Source organism: Rhinopithecus bieti, unplaced genomic scaffold (assembly GCF_001698545.2).
Source record: "Rhinopithecus bieti isolate Rb0 unplaced genomic scaffold, ASM169854v2 scaffold_33652, whole genome shotgun sequence".
Classification (NCBI taxonomy): Eukaryota; Metazoa; Chordata; class Mammalia; order Primates; family Cercopithecidae; genus Rhinopithecus; species Rhinopithecus bieti.
Window position 1 is genome coordinate 3,684,624 of NW_016814761.1, and position 15,737 is coordinate 3,700,360.

The 15,737-nt window shown below is 46.3% G+C and overlaps 1 protein-coding gene across 2 annotated transcripts; it reads right to left on the reverse strand.

Annotated features, from left to right (window-relative positions):
• Window positions 1–9,255, reverse strand: MUL1 (mitochondrial E3 ubiquitin protein ligase 1). 2 transcript variants are annotated; one of them, XM_017852084.1, is made up of 4 exons: window positions 8,677–8,953; window positions 3,733–3,820; window positions 2,581–2,701; window positions 1–1,954 (listed from the first exon to the last, which is right to left on the reverse strand). In XM_017852084.1, the coding sequence occupies exons 1-4, from the start codon at window positions 8,794–8,796 to the stop codon at window positions 1,225–1,227; spliced, it is 1,059 nt and encodes a 352-aa protein (XP_017707573.1). In that variant the 5' UTR covers window positions 8,797–8,953; the 3' UTR covers window positions 1–1,224. The 2 variants fall into 2 exon arrangements, with proteins under 2 accessions (XP_017707573.1, XP_017707572.1); XM_017852083.1 differs by lacking the exons at window positions 2,581–2,701; window positions 3,733–3,820 and having other exon boundaries at window positions 8,677–9,255.
• Window positions 9,256–15,737: the final 6,482 nt, after the last annotated feature.

A 15,737-nucleotide genomic window follows, 5' to 3' on the forward strand; every position in this document is an offset into this window, starting at 1 on the left:
TTGGTTGCAACATGTTTAATTTGTGCTATTCACACTGGACACTGCATCGTACTACTGTAGGCCCCTGACGGCACCCCTTCCTCACCTGCACAAAGGCGGACGAGATATGAATATTCAAAGGCAGAAAAGGGCTATAAAAAAGAGCTGTGTATGTGACCTCCGACTACTCAGAGGTGGGGGAAGACAGCCCCATTTGTCTTGCACTCAAAGGCTCACCAAGGGCAGGAGAGGGGCAAATGGTAATACAGGGAGGGGGTAACAAAAGGAGAAGCGATATGAGTACACCAAGATGTCAACACTGCGACAGGCTGGATGAGGGAGCCCTGAAAGGCCGTACGCTCAGGGTGCCAGCCGGCTGCTTTCCTTGTGACAGCCTTGCAAGGAAGCTGTGAGGCCAGGACACTAGGCCAGCGGCGTCCACACTGTGTCCTTCGGGAGGCAAAGCCTCTGCACCTCATTCTCCAGGAGGGAAAACCAGGGACCACCCCGAGCTCTCCCAAGTGGTAGCAGTTCAAATCAGGGCCAGCGGCAAAACCAGGAGGGCTGCCTGACCAACTGCCCTTCACACGCTCTCTCTCCAATCTGTTGCCCGGGGCCCCAACCATTTGGGCAGAAGCAGATGTGCTGACTTCACTTTCTTTTGTCCTCTACACACATGCAGGCGTTTAGGAGGCAAGCCAGTGAAGGAAAAGGAACACAAGTTGACCCGCCCAGCCTGACAATTCTGAAGAAAGACTATCTCCCGGGGCATGAGGAAAAAGAAGAAAAGCTGCGGCAGAATCTCTTTGGAGGCAGCACCCAAGGCATCCGTTGTACTCAGGGCCCGGCCTTTCCTCCCCTCTGACTGAGTCCTCCACCAAGTCCACAGCAAGCAACAATTCACCAGAAAAAAAACAAAAGACACAGGAACAGAAGGGCTGCTGATCATTGACTTTGGTGCTTAAACGATGAGGCGTTTTCAGTCACACTTGCACTGATCTGGCTCCTGGGAGGAGACACCACGGCAGCCTCCCAGGGCGAGGCTCTGATTCTCAGGCCCCACATGGACAGGGTCCCCATTCAGGCGGGAAAGGCAGCATCTTGCCCACTGGAGGCGTGGGTCCCTCAATCATACCTGGAGGTGACAGCTACCCCTGCCACTGCTCCTCCAAAGGCCTTGAGATAAAAATCCCTGAAAAGGGGGGCAGGGGAGCTACCATGCCAAGCTGTGCGGCTTCCAAACCATTAGCTGTTGTACAGGGGGATCACCCGGGTGATGGCCTGTCTGCAGATAGGGCACTTCTTGGGCTCTGGCAAGGCGCGGTAGCACTCGGTGCAGGAACAAACGTGCCCACACTCCAGAAAGACGCAGGACTTGAAGTTGCTCAGACACACGACACAGGCGCTCTTCAGACTCTCCCTGTCCTCAGGCTTGGCCCGGCTCAGCAGCTGGGCCTCATGTTCCTGGAACTCCTCCTGCATCTGCTTGAGGCGCAGGCGCTCCTGCCGCTGCAGATACTGCTTCCGGAGGATGAAGAAGAGGGTGGCACATGTGGCAAAGCCAAAAACCAGTGCCAACACCTTCCAGAGCCTGACGCTCGACTCCTGCCTCTGCAGCAGGCTGTCGAAGTCCTGGCTGCTTAGATAGTACTGCATGCCTTGTTTGGGCGGCTGCAGGCGGACAGAGTTGTTGTCCAGGACCAGTTCGCCAACCCCTGTGAGGGTGGCCCCCACCTTCAGCATCTCCTCGGTCTCCTGGATGCCTTTGGGCCGCTCACCGCTGATGTAGTGGCCGATGACATCGGTGAAGGACTGAATCGAGGGGTGGAACTTCTCATACACAGTCTCTAGGCCCAGATCCACTGAGTCCAAGGGCTTCAGCACTCGCACGGCCACATCCACACCATCCTCGTGGGGCACCAGGTCAAAGGGCACTGTGTTGGTCCTCTGATGAATGATCTTTGAGCAATCATTCCTAGAAGAATAAGAGAACTAAAGATACAGGGTAGCAAACAGCAAACACCCAGGCAGAGCTGGAGATCAACTAAATGCAGAAGACAGCATAGAGTCTTAAGTAACCAGAAGACAGTAAGATCACTATCTCCAAGTGCCTCCTAACAAGGAGGCTCCATTTTTAGGTCCTGGGGCGATCTCAGTGAGCAACAAATACCGCCACAGACTACGGAAACCATTCATTTCCCTTTCCACTGTAAAACAAACATCTAAAACAGAACCCACTAGGACCAGCTGGAAAACTGGTATTTCATGTGATGGCACAAAAGCATTTTAGGAAATACTGAAATCACTGATTCAGTGGTTCTCAAACTTCAGTGTAACTAACAACAGATTCCAGGTCCCTGATCCTGGAAATTCTGGTTGGATAAGTCTGGAAGGGAGCCCAGAAATCTGCATTTCAATAAGATGCCTAGGTGATTCTGATGTAGGAGGCCCACAGGCTACACACAAGAATATGACCTGCATTAAGAGACTGGTCTTCAACCCGTCTCAGGAGAAGCTGAAGACAAGGCAACAGCACCCAGGACCCCGGCATTTGAATGGACCAACTGCAAGGGTTTTGGCCAGTGGAGAAGTGATACATACCAAAGGTGGGTGGTTCGATTCCACACCATCTTGTGCTCCTGAAGTGTCAGGCGCTGAATTACCCCCTTGCAGTTTTCCACAAACTGGCTGTTAAGCGTTTCTTTAACAGACCGTACAGCTCCTAAGTGGACACAAATTCTATTATTTCTAAAGAATTTTTCTGCCCTCTCCTTTCAGATAGTTTAAAATGTGTTTTCTGGTCTGGCACAGTAGCTCACAACTACAATCCCACCACTTTGGGAAGCCAAGGCAGAAGGATCACTTGGGGGCCACGAGTTTGAGACCAGCCTGGTCAACACAGTGAGATTCCATCTTTACAAAAAATTAAAAAGTTAGCAGGGCGTGTGCCTGTAGTCCCAGGTACTTGGGAGGCTGAGGCAGGAGAATCACTTGAGCTCCGGAGTTTGAGGCTGCAGTGAGCTATGATCACACCACCATACTACAGCTACCTGGGTGACAGAGTCAAGACTCTATTTGAAACGGAGTCTCACTCTGTCACCCAGGCTGGAGTGCAGTGGCGCAATCTTGGCTCACTGCAACCACCCCCCGGGTTCAAGCAATTCTCCTGCCTCACCTCCCAAGTAGCTGGGATTACGGGTACGTGCCATGACACCACATCCAGTTGATTTTTGTATTTTTAGTAGAGACGGGGTTTCACCATGTTGGCCAGGCTGGTCTCAAACTCCTGAGCTCAAGTGATCAGCCCACCTCAGCTTCCCAAAGTGCTGGGATTACAGGCATGAGCTACCACGACTGGCCTCAAAAAAGAAAAAAAAAATTTTTAATTTAAAAAATGTTAAAAATTAAATGTTTTCAGTAGACTTTTGCTAATTAATCAAAACAATGACATTCTGATCACCGTAAGTCAGATTTTAGAAGCACTCTCCCAAGCACTTTGCATGGATCACATAATTTGTCTTATAACAACATTATAAAGGTTAAGTATTATTTTCGAGATCAGGCAACAGTGGTTCAGGGAGGTCTCGTAATCTTAGCGATCACAAAGCAATAACCCACGTCTTTCTGACCCCAAAGAATGTTCTGGACCATGGACCCAACACCACAAAAGGCACTTAACATAAGCCAAGATGATCTTTTATCAATCTTTTGGAAAAAGGAAGTTGTTTTCCATTGCCCTATAAGCAAACATACCTTCTATAACAGCATAAGGCACACATTTTCCTGGAGCTTCTGAAAGAATACTCTTTAAATCTTCACCCAAGTGAACTTTTTTAGCTCCCTAAATACAAAAAAAAAATTAAATAAATTGGCCATTGAACACTGACATGCTCAGTCAAACTTACAGGCAAAAAAAGAAAAAGATTCTATTTTTTTCATGTCAAGAGAATACGGAAATTGGACAGGAAGGTGACTACAGAGAATCAGATTTCAAAGCTGTGTACATCAACAGGAACGGTGCCATGCCTGTGCCCTCTTCCATCACTGCAGAATGGGGGTGCCACATACATTCTTTTACCAGTTAACCAAAACCTACACTCCTTTTCATGTTAAGACTTTTTAGTGAAAATATAAAAGGTACTAGTCAATTTACATACCAGAGACTGAACATCATTCAATCTCTTCTTGACAACACAGAGCTATGGCCCAAAGGATTCAGGTATAAAGTACCTAACCTACTGCCTAGTACATGGTAGTGGTTTGAGAACTGGTAGGTGTTGTTATTAACATTACTACATCTTTACAAACCAATGCTCTGCATTGTATGTAATTAAAAAAACAAAGTAGGGGGGTTGCCTTTGCTTCAACAGGGCAAGACTGTTAACTGGTGCCAAATGCCATTTTTTATTTATTTATTTATTTTTGAGCTGGGGTCTTACAGTTATACCCAGGCTGGAGTGTAGTAGTGCAATCACGGCTCACTGCAGCCTCAACTTCCCAGGTTCAAGTGATCCTCCCACCTCAGGTCCCCAAGTTGCTGAGACCACAGGCATGCACCACCACACCTGGCTAATTTTTTTATTTTGCAGAGACAGGGTCTCCCAACGTTGCCTAGGCTGGTCTTGAGCTCCTGGGCTCAAGTGATCCTCCTGCCTTGGCCTCCCAAAGTGCTGGGATTACAGGTGTGAGCCACTGCACCCAGTCTGTTCTACTTTTTGCCTTTCTCACGGTCATAATTAAGTGAGCACGGTTCCTTCTGCTGCTGTCTTCCTCTAACAATCCCTAATTCTCCTCTGCCTTCCAACTCAGAGCGTCCAACCCACTGCATTTGGGAAACCAATCCTGTTACTGCTGTTTCAAAAATAAGAGAAAAGGAATAAAATCAACAATCATTTCCTGAGCATCTATGTGCCGGGCACTGTGCTGGGTGTCAGAGATTCAGGGATGAATAAACGACCACCTCTGCTTTCAGGGTATACCCAAAAACAGCTCTTAAGGATGCCAGATTCCGTAACCTCTAAAGATGAGACACCAGATGTATATGAAGGTCACTCGGAGTTTTAGCTACTGCTACACAGTAAATGACAGGAGCAAGGTCAGTCAAAATTTCTTAGCCACTTACACTGTGAAGATCTGAAATGACAGCAATAACAACAAAGTACTCATTTATCTGTCTCCTTCCACTAGAATGTTAAACCCTAGGAGCGCTTGGACATGGTTTGTCTCGTTCACTGCTATCCCCCTAGTGCTGAGAACTGTGCCTGACACACAGCAAGCATTTAATACATTATTTGATGAATAAATTAATGAATAAATAAGCATTTTAAATATACTGTGTACCAGGCAATATGCTAGGCACTTTAAATGCATAAACCACTTAATGCCCACACCATCCCTTTATAGCAGACATTATTATCACCAATTAGAGATAAGGAAACAGGCTCAGAGAGGTGAAGTGATTTGCCCAAAGTGAGACAGCTAGCAAAGTATCCATCACAGGATGGCCAATTCGAATTTTAAAGGGGGAAGAGGGAGAATATGATCAGAAAGACCTGGAGTTTAATCAAGCTCCAATGCATCCACTGTGGCTTGGGACAACTTCATTGATCTGAGTCTCAGGTTCCAGAACTGTAAAGGACAGGGAAAATGCAATTTCACAGGATTTTTATGTGGGTTAAATGAACTTTAAGGTGTGAAAGAATCCAGTCCAGGGGCTGGCACAAAGGAGGCTGCAATAAATATGCATTCTCCTGTAAGAGATGTACAGGATAGGACACAAGCCTCACTCTGGAAGTTCTGTCATCTGATCAAGAAAATAAAATCTAGGACGGGCATGGTAGTTCACGCCTGTAATCCCAGCACTTTGGGAGTCCAAAGTGGGATGGCTGCTTGAGGTCAGCAGTGCAAAACTAGCATGGGCAACCTGCAAGACCTCATCTCTATGAAAAATAAAAAATTAGCTGGACGTGGTGGTGTGCACCTGTGGTCCTAGCTACTTAGGAGGCCGAGGCAGGAGACTGGCTTGGGCCTGGGAGCTCGAGGCTGCAGTGAGCTATGTTTGTGCCACTGCACTCCAGCCTGGGCAACACAGTAAGACCATGTCTCAAAAAAAAAACAGAGCAAAAAAGAAGAAAGAAATGAAGGACAGGAAGGCAGGCCAAGGAGAAAGAAAACAAAGGAAAGGAGGGAGAAAGAGAGGAAGGAAATAGAAAATAGAATGTAAGATGTTAAGAGTCCCAACTCTTTTTCCAGGAAGGGGCTATCTCATTCTCATTTAGGAACTGGTTGGCAAAGGTTATTGTGTTTTGTGTTTTGAGAAGGAGTCTCACTCTGTCGCCCAGGTTGGAGTGCAGTGGCACAATCTTGGCTCACTGCAACCTCCACCTCCCAGGTTCACACTCCTCCTGAGTAGCTGGGACTACAGGCGTCTGCCATTACACCCGGCTAATTAATTAATTTATTTATTTATTTATTTATTTTTTGTATTTTTAGTAGAGACAGGGTTTCACGTGTTAGGCAAGATGGTCTTGAACTCCTGGCCTTGTGATCCGCCCACCTCAGCCTCTCAAAGCACTAGGATTACAGGCGTGAGCCACCGCGCCCGGCCCGGCAAAGGTTTTACGGTCACCCAAAGATGGGACCTAAAGAGTTCACCGCTTCAAAGAATCCCACTACCAGCCAACTTGAGGCCAAAGTGATCTGGAGTCAGAAAGTGAAGTATCAGTTACACAGAGCTAATCACTTCAGGATTAACTTGATTATTTAATCAGGTGACACACAGGGCAGCTGGACTCTCACTATAATGCCACTGCACAGCAAATCCAATTATCTCCTAACTTGGTTCTTTCCAGATTCCAAAACTCCCTTCATAGCAGGGATTTCACACATTGGTTTCTTTTTTTTCTGAGATGGAGTCGTGCTCTTGTCACCCAGGCTGGAGTAGCCTGGCCCACCCACTAGTTTCTAAACCCTTACTGAAAACAATCTGATAATGAAGTTAGTCAGGTTTAGGAATCCATCTTTCATATAAACATCAAATTAGGTTAGGCCCTTAGCTCTCATATTGTGAAACTTCAGCCAAAAAGAACCCACAAACATTTACTAAGCATCTACCACTTGTCAAGTACTGTGTCAGAAGCTAGAGGAAAGAGAATGGATGAATAAGAGCCTGTCTCTGACCTAAAGAGGCCCATCTCTCTGGACCAGTCAGAGAGTCACAATAAAGCAATGTCAATCAGATTAAAATCCTACCCCTGGAATCAAAATACCTAAATTTAAGTTTCAAGCTGACTAGTTGCATGGCCTTTCCTCCGAATCTCAATTTTCTGATTTGCAATGCGGTGGTAACTGCCATTTTATCTACTTCAAAAAACTATTGTGGGCCGGGGGCGGTGGCTCACGCCTATAATCCCAGCACTTTGGGAGGCTGAGGCAGAGGGATCACCTGATGTCAGGAGTTGGAGACCAGCTTGGCCAACATGGCAAAATCCCATCTCTACTAAAAATACAAAAATTAGCCGGGCGTGGTGGCAGGCGCCCGTAATCCCAGCTACTCAGGAGGGTGAGGCAGGAGAATCGCTTGAACCCGGGAGGCTGAGGTTGCAGTGAGCCAAGATCGTGCCATTGCACTCCAGCCTGGGCAACAGAGCGAGACTCCATCTGAAAAAAAAGAAAGAAAGGAAAAAATATATATATTGTGAAGAAAAAAATAAAATCAAGATGAAAATGTGGCTGGGCGCAGTGGCTCACACCTGTAATCCGAACACTTCGGAGAGCCAAGGTGGGGAGATCACCCGAGGTCAGGAGCTGGAGATAAGTCTGGCCAACACGGTGAAACCCAGTGTCTACTAAAAATACAAAAAAAAAAAAATTAGCTGGGTGTAGTAATCCCAGCTACTCAGGAGGCTGAAGCAGGAGAATCACTTGAACCCGGAAGGCGGGGGCTGCAGTGAGCCCAGATCGCGCCACTGCACTCCAGCCTGGGTGACAGACCAAGACTCTGTCTCAAAAAAATAAAAAATAAAAATAAATGCAAATGTGTTGTGTAAACCGAAAGGCACAGTTCAAAAAAGGGCACCATTTACTAAAAAACAATAGTTGTAATATAAAAAGGAAGCGTCTGTAAATCAAGGAGTGGAGTGGTTCAGTAAATGGATGTCTGCACTTGCCATTCCCTCCATCTCCCGCTAGATATCCGCATGACTTTCCTCGTCTCTTCCTGGGCTCTGCTCAAATGTCACCTTATTTAAGACAGGAGATCCCCCTTTTTCCAGCATTCCATGTCCTCTCCCCTACCTTACTCTAAAGCATTGCTCACCAGCTGTTACACTGCCTGATTTACATGTTTGCTGTCTAGCCGTATTAAAACGGAATCTCCACGAGGGGAGGGACTTTCATCTGTTCTACTCACTGCCTGCCGCATCGCAGGTGTTCAATAAATACTTTTCGAGTAAAGTAATTAAGTCAAAATTCATTCTGAGTCATAAGAGGGACTTGGGAAAAAAGGAGCGGAGCAACCGTCACCCGAGCCCGAATCCTGCCCCTCGCTCCTCCATTTACTGACTGGATGACACCCTTCAGAGGCTGTTTCCTTTTCTGGACAGTTTCCGACGGTGGGGTGGCCAAGGTGAATCGTGGGCTCCCCAGGACCTGGGACAGAGATGACCCGGCTGAGGCCAGGCCGGCTCCAGCACTGACCTTGAGCTCTTGGGAGACCCGGGCCTTCTGCCTGTACACGGAGTACAGGGCGGCGGTGACCACAGAGGTGGTACCCAGGAGGATGAACTGGCACAGTGAGGGCCGCCCTCCGCTCTCCATGACGGCGCCAAGCCCCGGTGGCCGACTGTGACGCAGAGGATACGCCTGGTGACCCCCAACTCTCCACCTCCTTCCGACCAGGACCGCACCCCCTGGACAAACCTGACCGAAAACTCGAAATCAGTCGCCCAGCGATGACGCAGGACGCCGGAACCGGAAGCGGGAGCCAGGGGGTTGTAGAGCGAACCGGAAGGTGGGGTTGCCCGGGTGACAGTCAAGCTGCTGCGGCCTACGATGAGATCCTGTCTCCCCAGCCGGGTGTGGGAGAGCGATTGGGGAGCTGAGCGACCACCCACCGTTCCATGGTCATCCCCTTCGAATCGCGGCGCACTGGCCACAGCTGACTCGCCCATTGCCCTGGTCTCCGTCCCTCTGGTTTCCTGTGGTTACTGGACTGTTTGATGGGTTATTCCATGTCTTCGCCATTAGATTGGCAGGAAATAAAATAATTGTGTATTAAACTCTTATGAGTAGTGTACGTTTAAGTTTCAGAGCAAACTCTTAAGACTTGGAATTTATTCTGGCCACTTTAACAGATTAGAAAACTGAGGCCATAGAGGTTAGGGAATGAGGTGCTCAAAGTCTAGTGAGTGCTAGAGAGGAATTTACGCAACTGCAAAGCCCTCAACTCTACCCCAAGAGGGCAGATTATATCACCAAAGTAGCCCCTTAATCTACCATCACCACTTAGAACAACATATTTATTAAATAATAATTACAACTATGTTGAGTGCCTGTTATGTGTCAGGTTTGGGGAGGGGTGGGAAGTTTTGCAGGCACCATCCCATTGAACCTTTACAACACAACTATAATGCAGATTACAGATGAGGAAGCTGAGGCTCAGGTAAGTAACTTGCTCAAGGTTATACAGCTAAAAGCAATAGGGATGGGCGTCAAACCCAGGGGATCCTTCTTCAGAGACTGTTCCCTGATCTCTGTAATGCATCTCCTTTCTAAAATTATCAGAGATAACCCAAATCCTTCTTGTAAACATCAGCATTCATTGAGCTATCTCCTACAGGTTATGCTTTAATTTTTTTATTTGTTTGAGACAGGATCTCGCTCTGTCGCCCAGGCTGGAGTACGGTGGTGCAATCACAGCTCTCTGCAGCCTCCCACCCCGGGATCCTCCCACCTCAGCGTCCCCAGTAGTTAGGACCAGACATGCACGCCACACCCAGCTAATTTTTTAAAAAATTTTTTGTAAAGTCAAGGTCTCACTACGTTGTCCATGCTGGTCTGGAACTCCTGGGTTCAAGCGATCCTCCTGACTTGCCCTCCCAAAGTGCTGGGATTACAGGCGTGAGTCACCACGCCAAGCCTAAATTCTTGTATTTTCATGTTTACATGTATGAGTATTTATGTAGGGATAATTTCTAGAGGTAGAATTGCTAGGTCAATGGGTGTGGGCACTGTTAATCTTGATCAACATTGTCTAATTTTTCTCCATAATGTCCAATTTTACATTTATGAGCAATATGTGGGAATTTCTTTTCTTTTTTTCTGGAGACAGAGTCTTGCTCTGTAGCCCAGGCTGGAGTGCAGTGGAATGATCTCAGCTCACTGCAACCTCCGCCTCCTGAGTTAAGTGATTCTTGTGCTTCTGCCTCCCAAGTAGCAGGCATGCATGACCACGCCCAGCTAATTTTTATATTTTTAGTAGAGAGAAGATTTCAGTATATTGGCCAGACTGGTCTTGAACTCCTGATCTCAAGTGATCCGTCTGCCTTGGCCTCCCAAAGTATTGGGATTACAGGCGTAAGCCACTGTGCCTAGCTGGGAATCTCTTTTCACCCACACATTTGCTAACAAACTTTTTGACAAGTTCTATTAAAAATTTAAGGTTAGACCTCATTTTAAGTTTGTGTGTGTGTGTGTTTACCAAATTCATGATCATCCCTTGGGTTGAAAATCATCAAAGATATCTCAGGGTGTTAACAATCTAACAATTCCAACCCTATGCTTATAAAAAGTAATTTTTATTTGACCCCAATTGTATTTAAGGAATGGAGTTAAAAAAAACTGTTATATATAACAGGCTGATTTAATAAAGATATTTTACTTTTGTGGAGCAATCTACAGTTTTTAGACACATCATCTGCAGTTTTTAAACACATCTTACCTAGTGGCCTGATTCAATGTATGTAAAATGTGTCCCGCCAGGCCCAACATTGTTTTTAATAACAAAATAATGAAAGTAACCTAAATGTTATCAATAGTAAATTGGCTGAATAATTTTTTTAAATATGTGTATGTGTGCATAGTCAGGTGAAAAAGCAAACTGCAAAACTAAGGAGGAACCCCATTTATTTTTAAAAGGAGAGAGAAGAGTATACTATATATATTGCATGTCTCCAGAAGGATTCACAAAAAGCTGATAATAATTGGTTCTTTCCATAGAAGGGAATGAGGTGGCTAGAGAACAGAGAAGGTGACTTTTCACTCTGTTGTATCTTTTGAGTGTGAATGTACAGCATATTTTGAATTAATAAAACTAGAATTAAAAAAAAAAAAGCGACCAGGTGAGGTGGCTCACGCCTGTAATCCCAGCACTTTGGGAGGCCAAGGCGGGTGGATCACCTGAGGTCAGGAGTTAGAGACCAGCCTGTCCAACATGGTGGAACCCCACCTCTACTAAAAATACAAAAAATTAGCTGGGCGTGGCCAAGCGCTGTGGCTCACGCCTGTAATTCCAGCACTTTGGGAGGCCCAGGTGGGCAGATTGCCTGAAGTTGGTAAGTCGGGAGTTCAAGACCAGTCTGACCAACATAGAGAAACCCTGTCTCTACTAAAAATACAGAATTAGCTGGGCGTGGTGGCACATGCCTATAATCCCAGTTACTCAGGAGGCTGAGGCAGGAGAATCACTTGAACCCGGGAGGCACAGTTTGTGGTGAGCCGAGATCGCTCCATTGCACTCCAACCTGGACGACAGAGTGAGACTCCATCTCAGGAAAAAAAAAAGAATACGCTATTTACTTCACAACCAACAATTACAGAGAGCCTCCTGCATCCAAGGTTCTAGGCTGGGCATTAGGAGGTACACCTTATATGGCCAGCCTCTTCCCTCTGGTTGGTTAGGGCCTTGTGAGGAGGTTACAGATTGTCTGAGGTCCAATGAAATTAGGACAATGAAAGTGCCACCAGCTGCCTGAAGTAGGGAGGCGCTGTTTATTTCCACCAGGGAAGGAATTGGAGTTCTGTTAACAGAATGGAGGGTGGAGTGGCTGGGATGGAAGTAGGAAAGCCTTTCATGAAGAGGGGGAAAAAGACAGCAAAGGTACAAAGCTAGCAAGAGTTGGCCCAGTATAGCTGGAGCCCAGGATATGCGACAGAGAGCAAGGAGCAAGTAATTGAAAAGGAGGGTTGAGGCCAGACCCTGTCGGTCCCTAAATGCCAAATCGAAACTTTAAACTTCATCGTTTTGGGGACGGTATCCAGTGAAGCTTTTTGAGGATCAGCAAGGGCGCAATCTAACCTGTTTTTTAAAATATATATATAATCAAAATTCTTGCATCCTTAGGTTACAGCAAGGAAGAGAACAAAAAGGGGTCCTTAAAACGGGCCGAGTGCTCCACTGCGATAAGTTAGGGGTCTTTGCTTACAGGTTCTGACTATTTTGGGCCTCCTTGTTTTATTCTCTAGGCCCTTTTATGAGTTCCTTGGGAGCTCGTTAAAGCCATCACTCTTAAATGACGCAGCGTGGTTTTAAATAACCCTTCCATTTTTTTGCCAAAGGCTGAAATCCTTTATTAGCTATGCTGAGCACAGTCCTATTGGGACAATCTGAAATCTACATCATGTGGACCTTGTTAGGGGCGATGAGAGATGGGCAATTTCAGCTGCAGCCAGATGTCCCTAGGGAACCATTCCCAGCCTGGAAGGCTGTCCTCACTGAATCGAGTTAAAGATGAGCCTCTGACTTCAAGAAAGGGAGGTAAATTCCTAAGACAGGAGGCAGAGCTTCCTGGGAGAAACAGAGTTACTAAGGACAATGCCACTGGAGGCATTTCACTTTAGATTTAATTCAGATTTCCCTTCGGAGGAGCAAAAATTCCCTGTGAGTCACTGGGTAAATGCCTCTTAGGCATTCGCCAAGGTCCAGGGACCAAATAGGTATGAGAGTGGCGTCTTAGCACCCCCACTGACATTGCCCCACATGCCACAGGAAACAGGAAATGAAAAAGATGTTAATAATAGCATCAGGTGGTCAGTTTCCTTCCAGAACATTCTCTTGGGAGAGTCCCTGACATAAGAATTATCCAATACAGTGAGCATGTTTTTAGTGAGCATTTATCCTATGCAATGTACTCCCCCGGATGCATGGCGGGACCCAGGGGTAATGTGCAGGACATGCTCCCTGGCTTCGTGGAAGGTTCAGGGGAGACTATTTTATGATTTAATCCCCACCTATTTGCAAAAAAAATCTGAGATAACTTCATTAAGTGGAACACATCATAAGATAGATGTATTAAAAATAAATAGGGCCAGGCGCAGTGGCTCACGCCTGTAATCCCAGCACTTTGGGAAGCCAAGGCAGGCGGATCACTTGAGGCCAGGAGTTCAAGGCCAGCCTGGCCAACATGGCGAAACCCCGTCTCTACTAAAAATACAAAAAAAAAAAAAAAATTAGCCAGGCATGGTGGCACATGCCTGTAATCCCAGCTACTCAGGAGGTTGAGGTGGAAGAATTGCTTAAACCTGGGAGGCAGAGGTTGCAGTGAGCTGAGATCGCACCACTGCACTCTAGCCTGGGCGACAGAGCGAGACTCTGTCTCAAAAAATACATACATACATACATTTAGGGCCAGGTGCAGTGGTTCCCATCTGTAATCCCAGCATTTTGGGAGGCCTAGGCTGGTGGAGTCAGAAGTTTAAGACCAGCCTGACTTACATGGTGAAAACCCATCTCTACTAAAAAAATACCAAATTAGCCAGGCATGGTGGCACAACCCTGTAATCCCGGCTACTTGGAAGGCTGAGGCAGGAGAATCGTTTGAACCCAGGAGGCAGAGGTTGCAGGGAGGCAGAGGTTGCAGGGAGGCGGAGGTTGCAGTGAGCTGAGATTGCGCCATTGGGCAACAAGAGCAAAACTCTGAAGAAAGAGAGAGAGAGACCAGGCAGTGGCAGAGAGAGAGAGACCAGGCACAATGGCTCACACCTGTAATCCTAGCACTTTGGGAAGCCGAAGTGGGAGGGTCACATGAGCCCTTTTAAGGTTATAGTAAGTTATGGCAGCACTATTAGATTTCTCACTAGAAATAAAAGTTGCTAAGAGTTAACATTGTAACATGTAGTTGAGACCACTGGAGAAATAGTTTTACACACAAGGTGTGTAGGGAATGTGTTTTTGGTAAAAGATTATAAGAAGGCAGGATGGGTGCGGTGGCTCATGCCTGTAATCCCAGCACTTTGGGAGGCTAAGACCGGTGGATCACTTGAGGCCAAGAATTCGAGACCAGCCTGCATGGTGAAACCCCGTCTCTACTAAAAATACAAAAATTGGCCAGGTGTAGTGGCACGCACCTGAAGTCCCAGCTACTGGGGAGGCTGAGGCAGGAGAATCGCTTGAACCCGGGAAGCAGTGAGCCAAGATTGTGCCACTGCACTCCAGCCTGGGTGACACAGCAAGACTCCGTCTCAAAAGAAGAAGAAGAAGAAGAAGGTGGCATGGGAATATGGCTTTTGTTAAAGGGAATGTAATTTTGTCTAGTTCAGGGGGTTTAAAAAAAAAAAAAGATTGTCTTAACCTAAAAGACTAACAGAACAAAACTGAAGGTTTAAGCAAAGTGAAAAGGGTTCGTAAAGGGTTGATCTTGTAAAAATTCTGTGGGTATACAGGCCGGACACGGTGGCTCACACTTGTAATCCCAGCACTTTGGGAGGCCAAGGCAGGCGGAATACCTGAGGTCAGGAATTTGAGACCAGCCTGGCCAACATGGTGAAACCCAATCTCTACTAAAAATACAAAAAATAGCCGGGCATGTTGACATGCGCCTATAATCCCAGCTACTCAGAAGGCTGAGGCAGGCGAATTGCTTGAACCAAGGAGGCAGATGTTGCAATGAGCTGACATTGTGTCATTGCACTCCTGCCTGGGAGACAAGTGCGAGACTCCACCTCAAAAAAAAAAAAAAAAATTCCTGGGCCAGGCGTGGTGGCTCACGCCTGTAATCCCAGCACTTTGGGAGGCCAAGGAAGGTGGATCACCTGAGGTCAGGAGTTCAAGACCAGCCTGGCCAACATGGTGAAACCCCATCTCTACTAAAAATATATAAATCAGCTGGGTGTGGTGGCGCACATCTGCAATCCCAGCTGCTTGGGAGGCTGAGGCAGGAGAATTGGTTGAACCCAGAAGGTGGAGGTTGCAGTGAGCCAAGATTGTGCCACTGGACTCCAGCCTGGGCGATAGAGACTCCATCTCAAAAAAAAAGAAAAAAAAAGTCTTTGGGTACAAACACATTGGCAAAAATTTAAAAGAAATTATTTAGCTTTTTTCCTTAGGTAAAAACATTAAAATCATACCAACGTGGGGCCAGATTCTGGGCCCATCTGTCCAAATAACAGGGTTTTCTTAGAAACTGATCTACTGTTTGATGGAAAATTGTAAAGGGTTCTAAAAGTTCATGAAAATCTTACCTTATGGTCAAACTAATGAAAACTGGATAGAGATATAAAGTTTTATTTTAAAAGCTAGCTTTAACATTAAAGACGCACTAATACAGACATGAAATTTGGTTTTCTCTTTTGCAGATGATTTTTACGTAATGTTAAAAGATAATGAAAGAGTTTTGTTTTCTCCTTTGGGTAAATGGCAGGAAAAAGAAGGGAGGAGAGAGAAAAGAGACAGATTCAGTTGGCTTCATGCTGTCTTCATTGGGTCTTGTTTGGAAAGCTAAGTCTCCTCTATCAGAGTAAAGGTTTTTTGTTTTTTTTTTTTA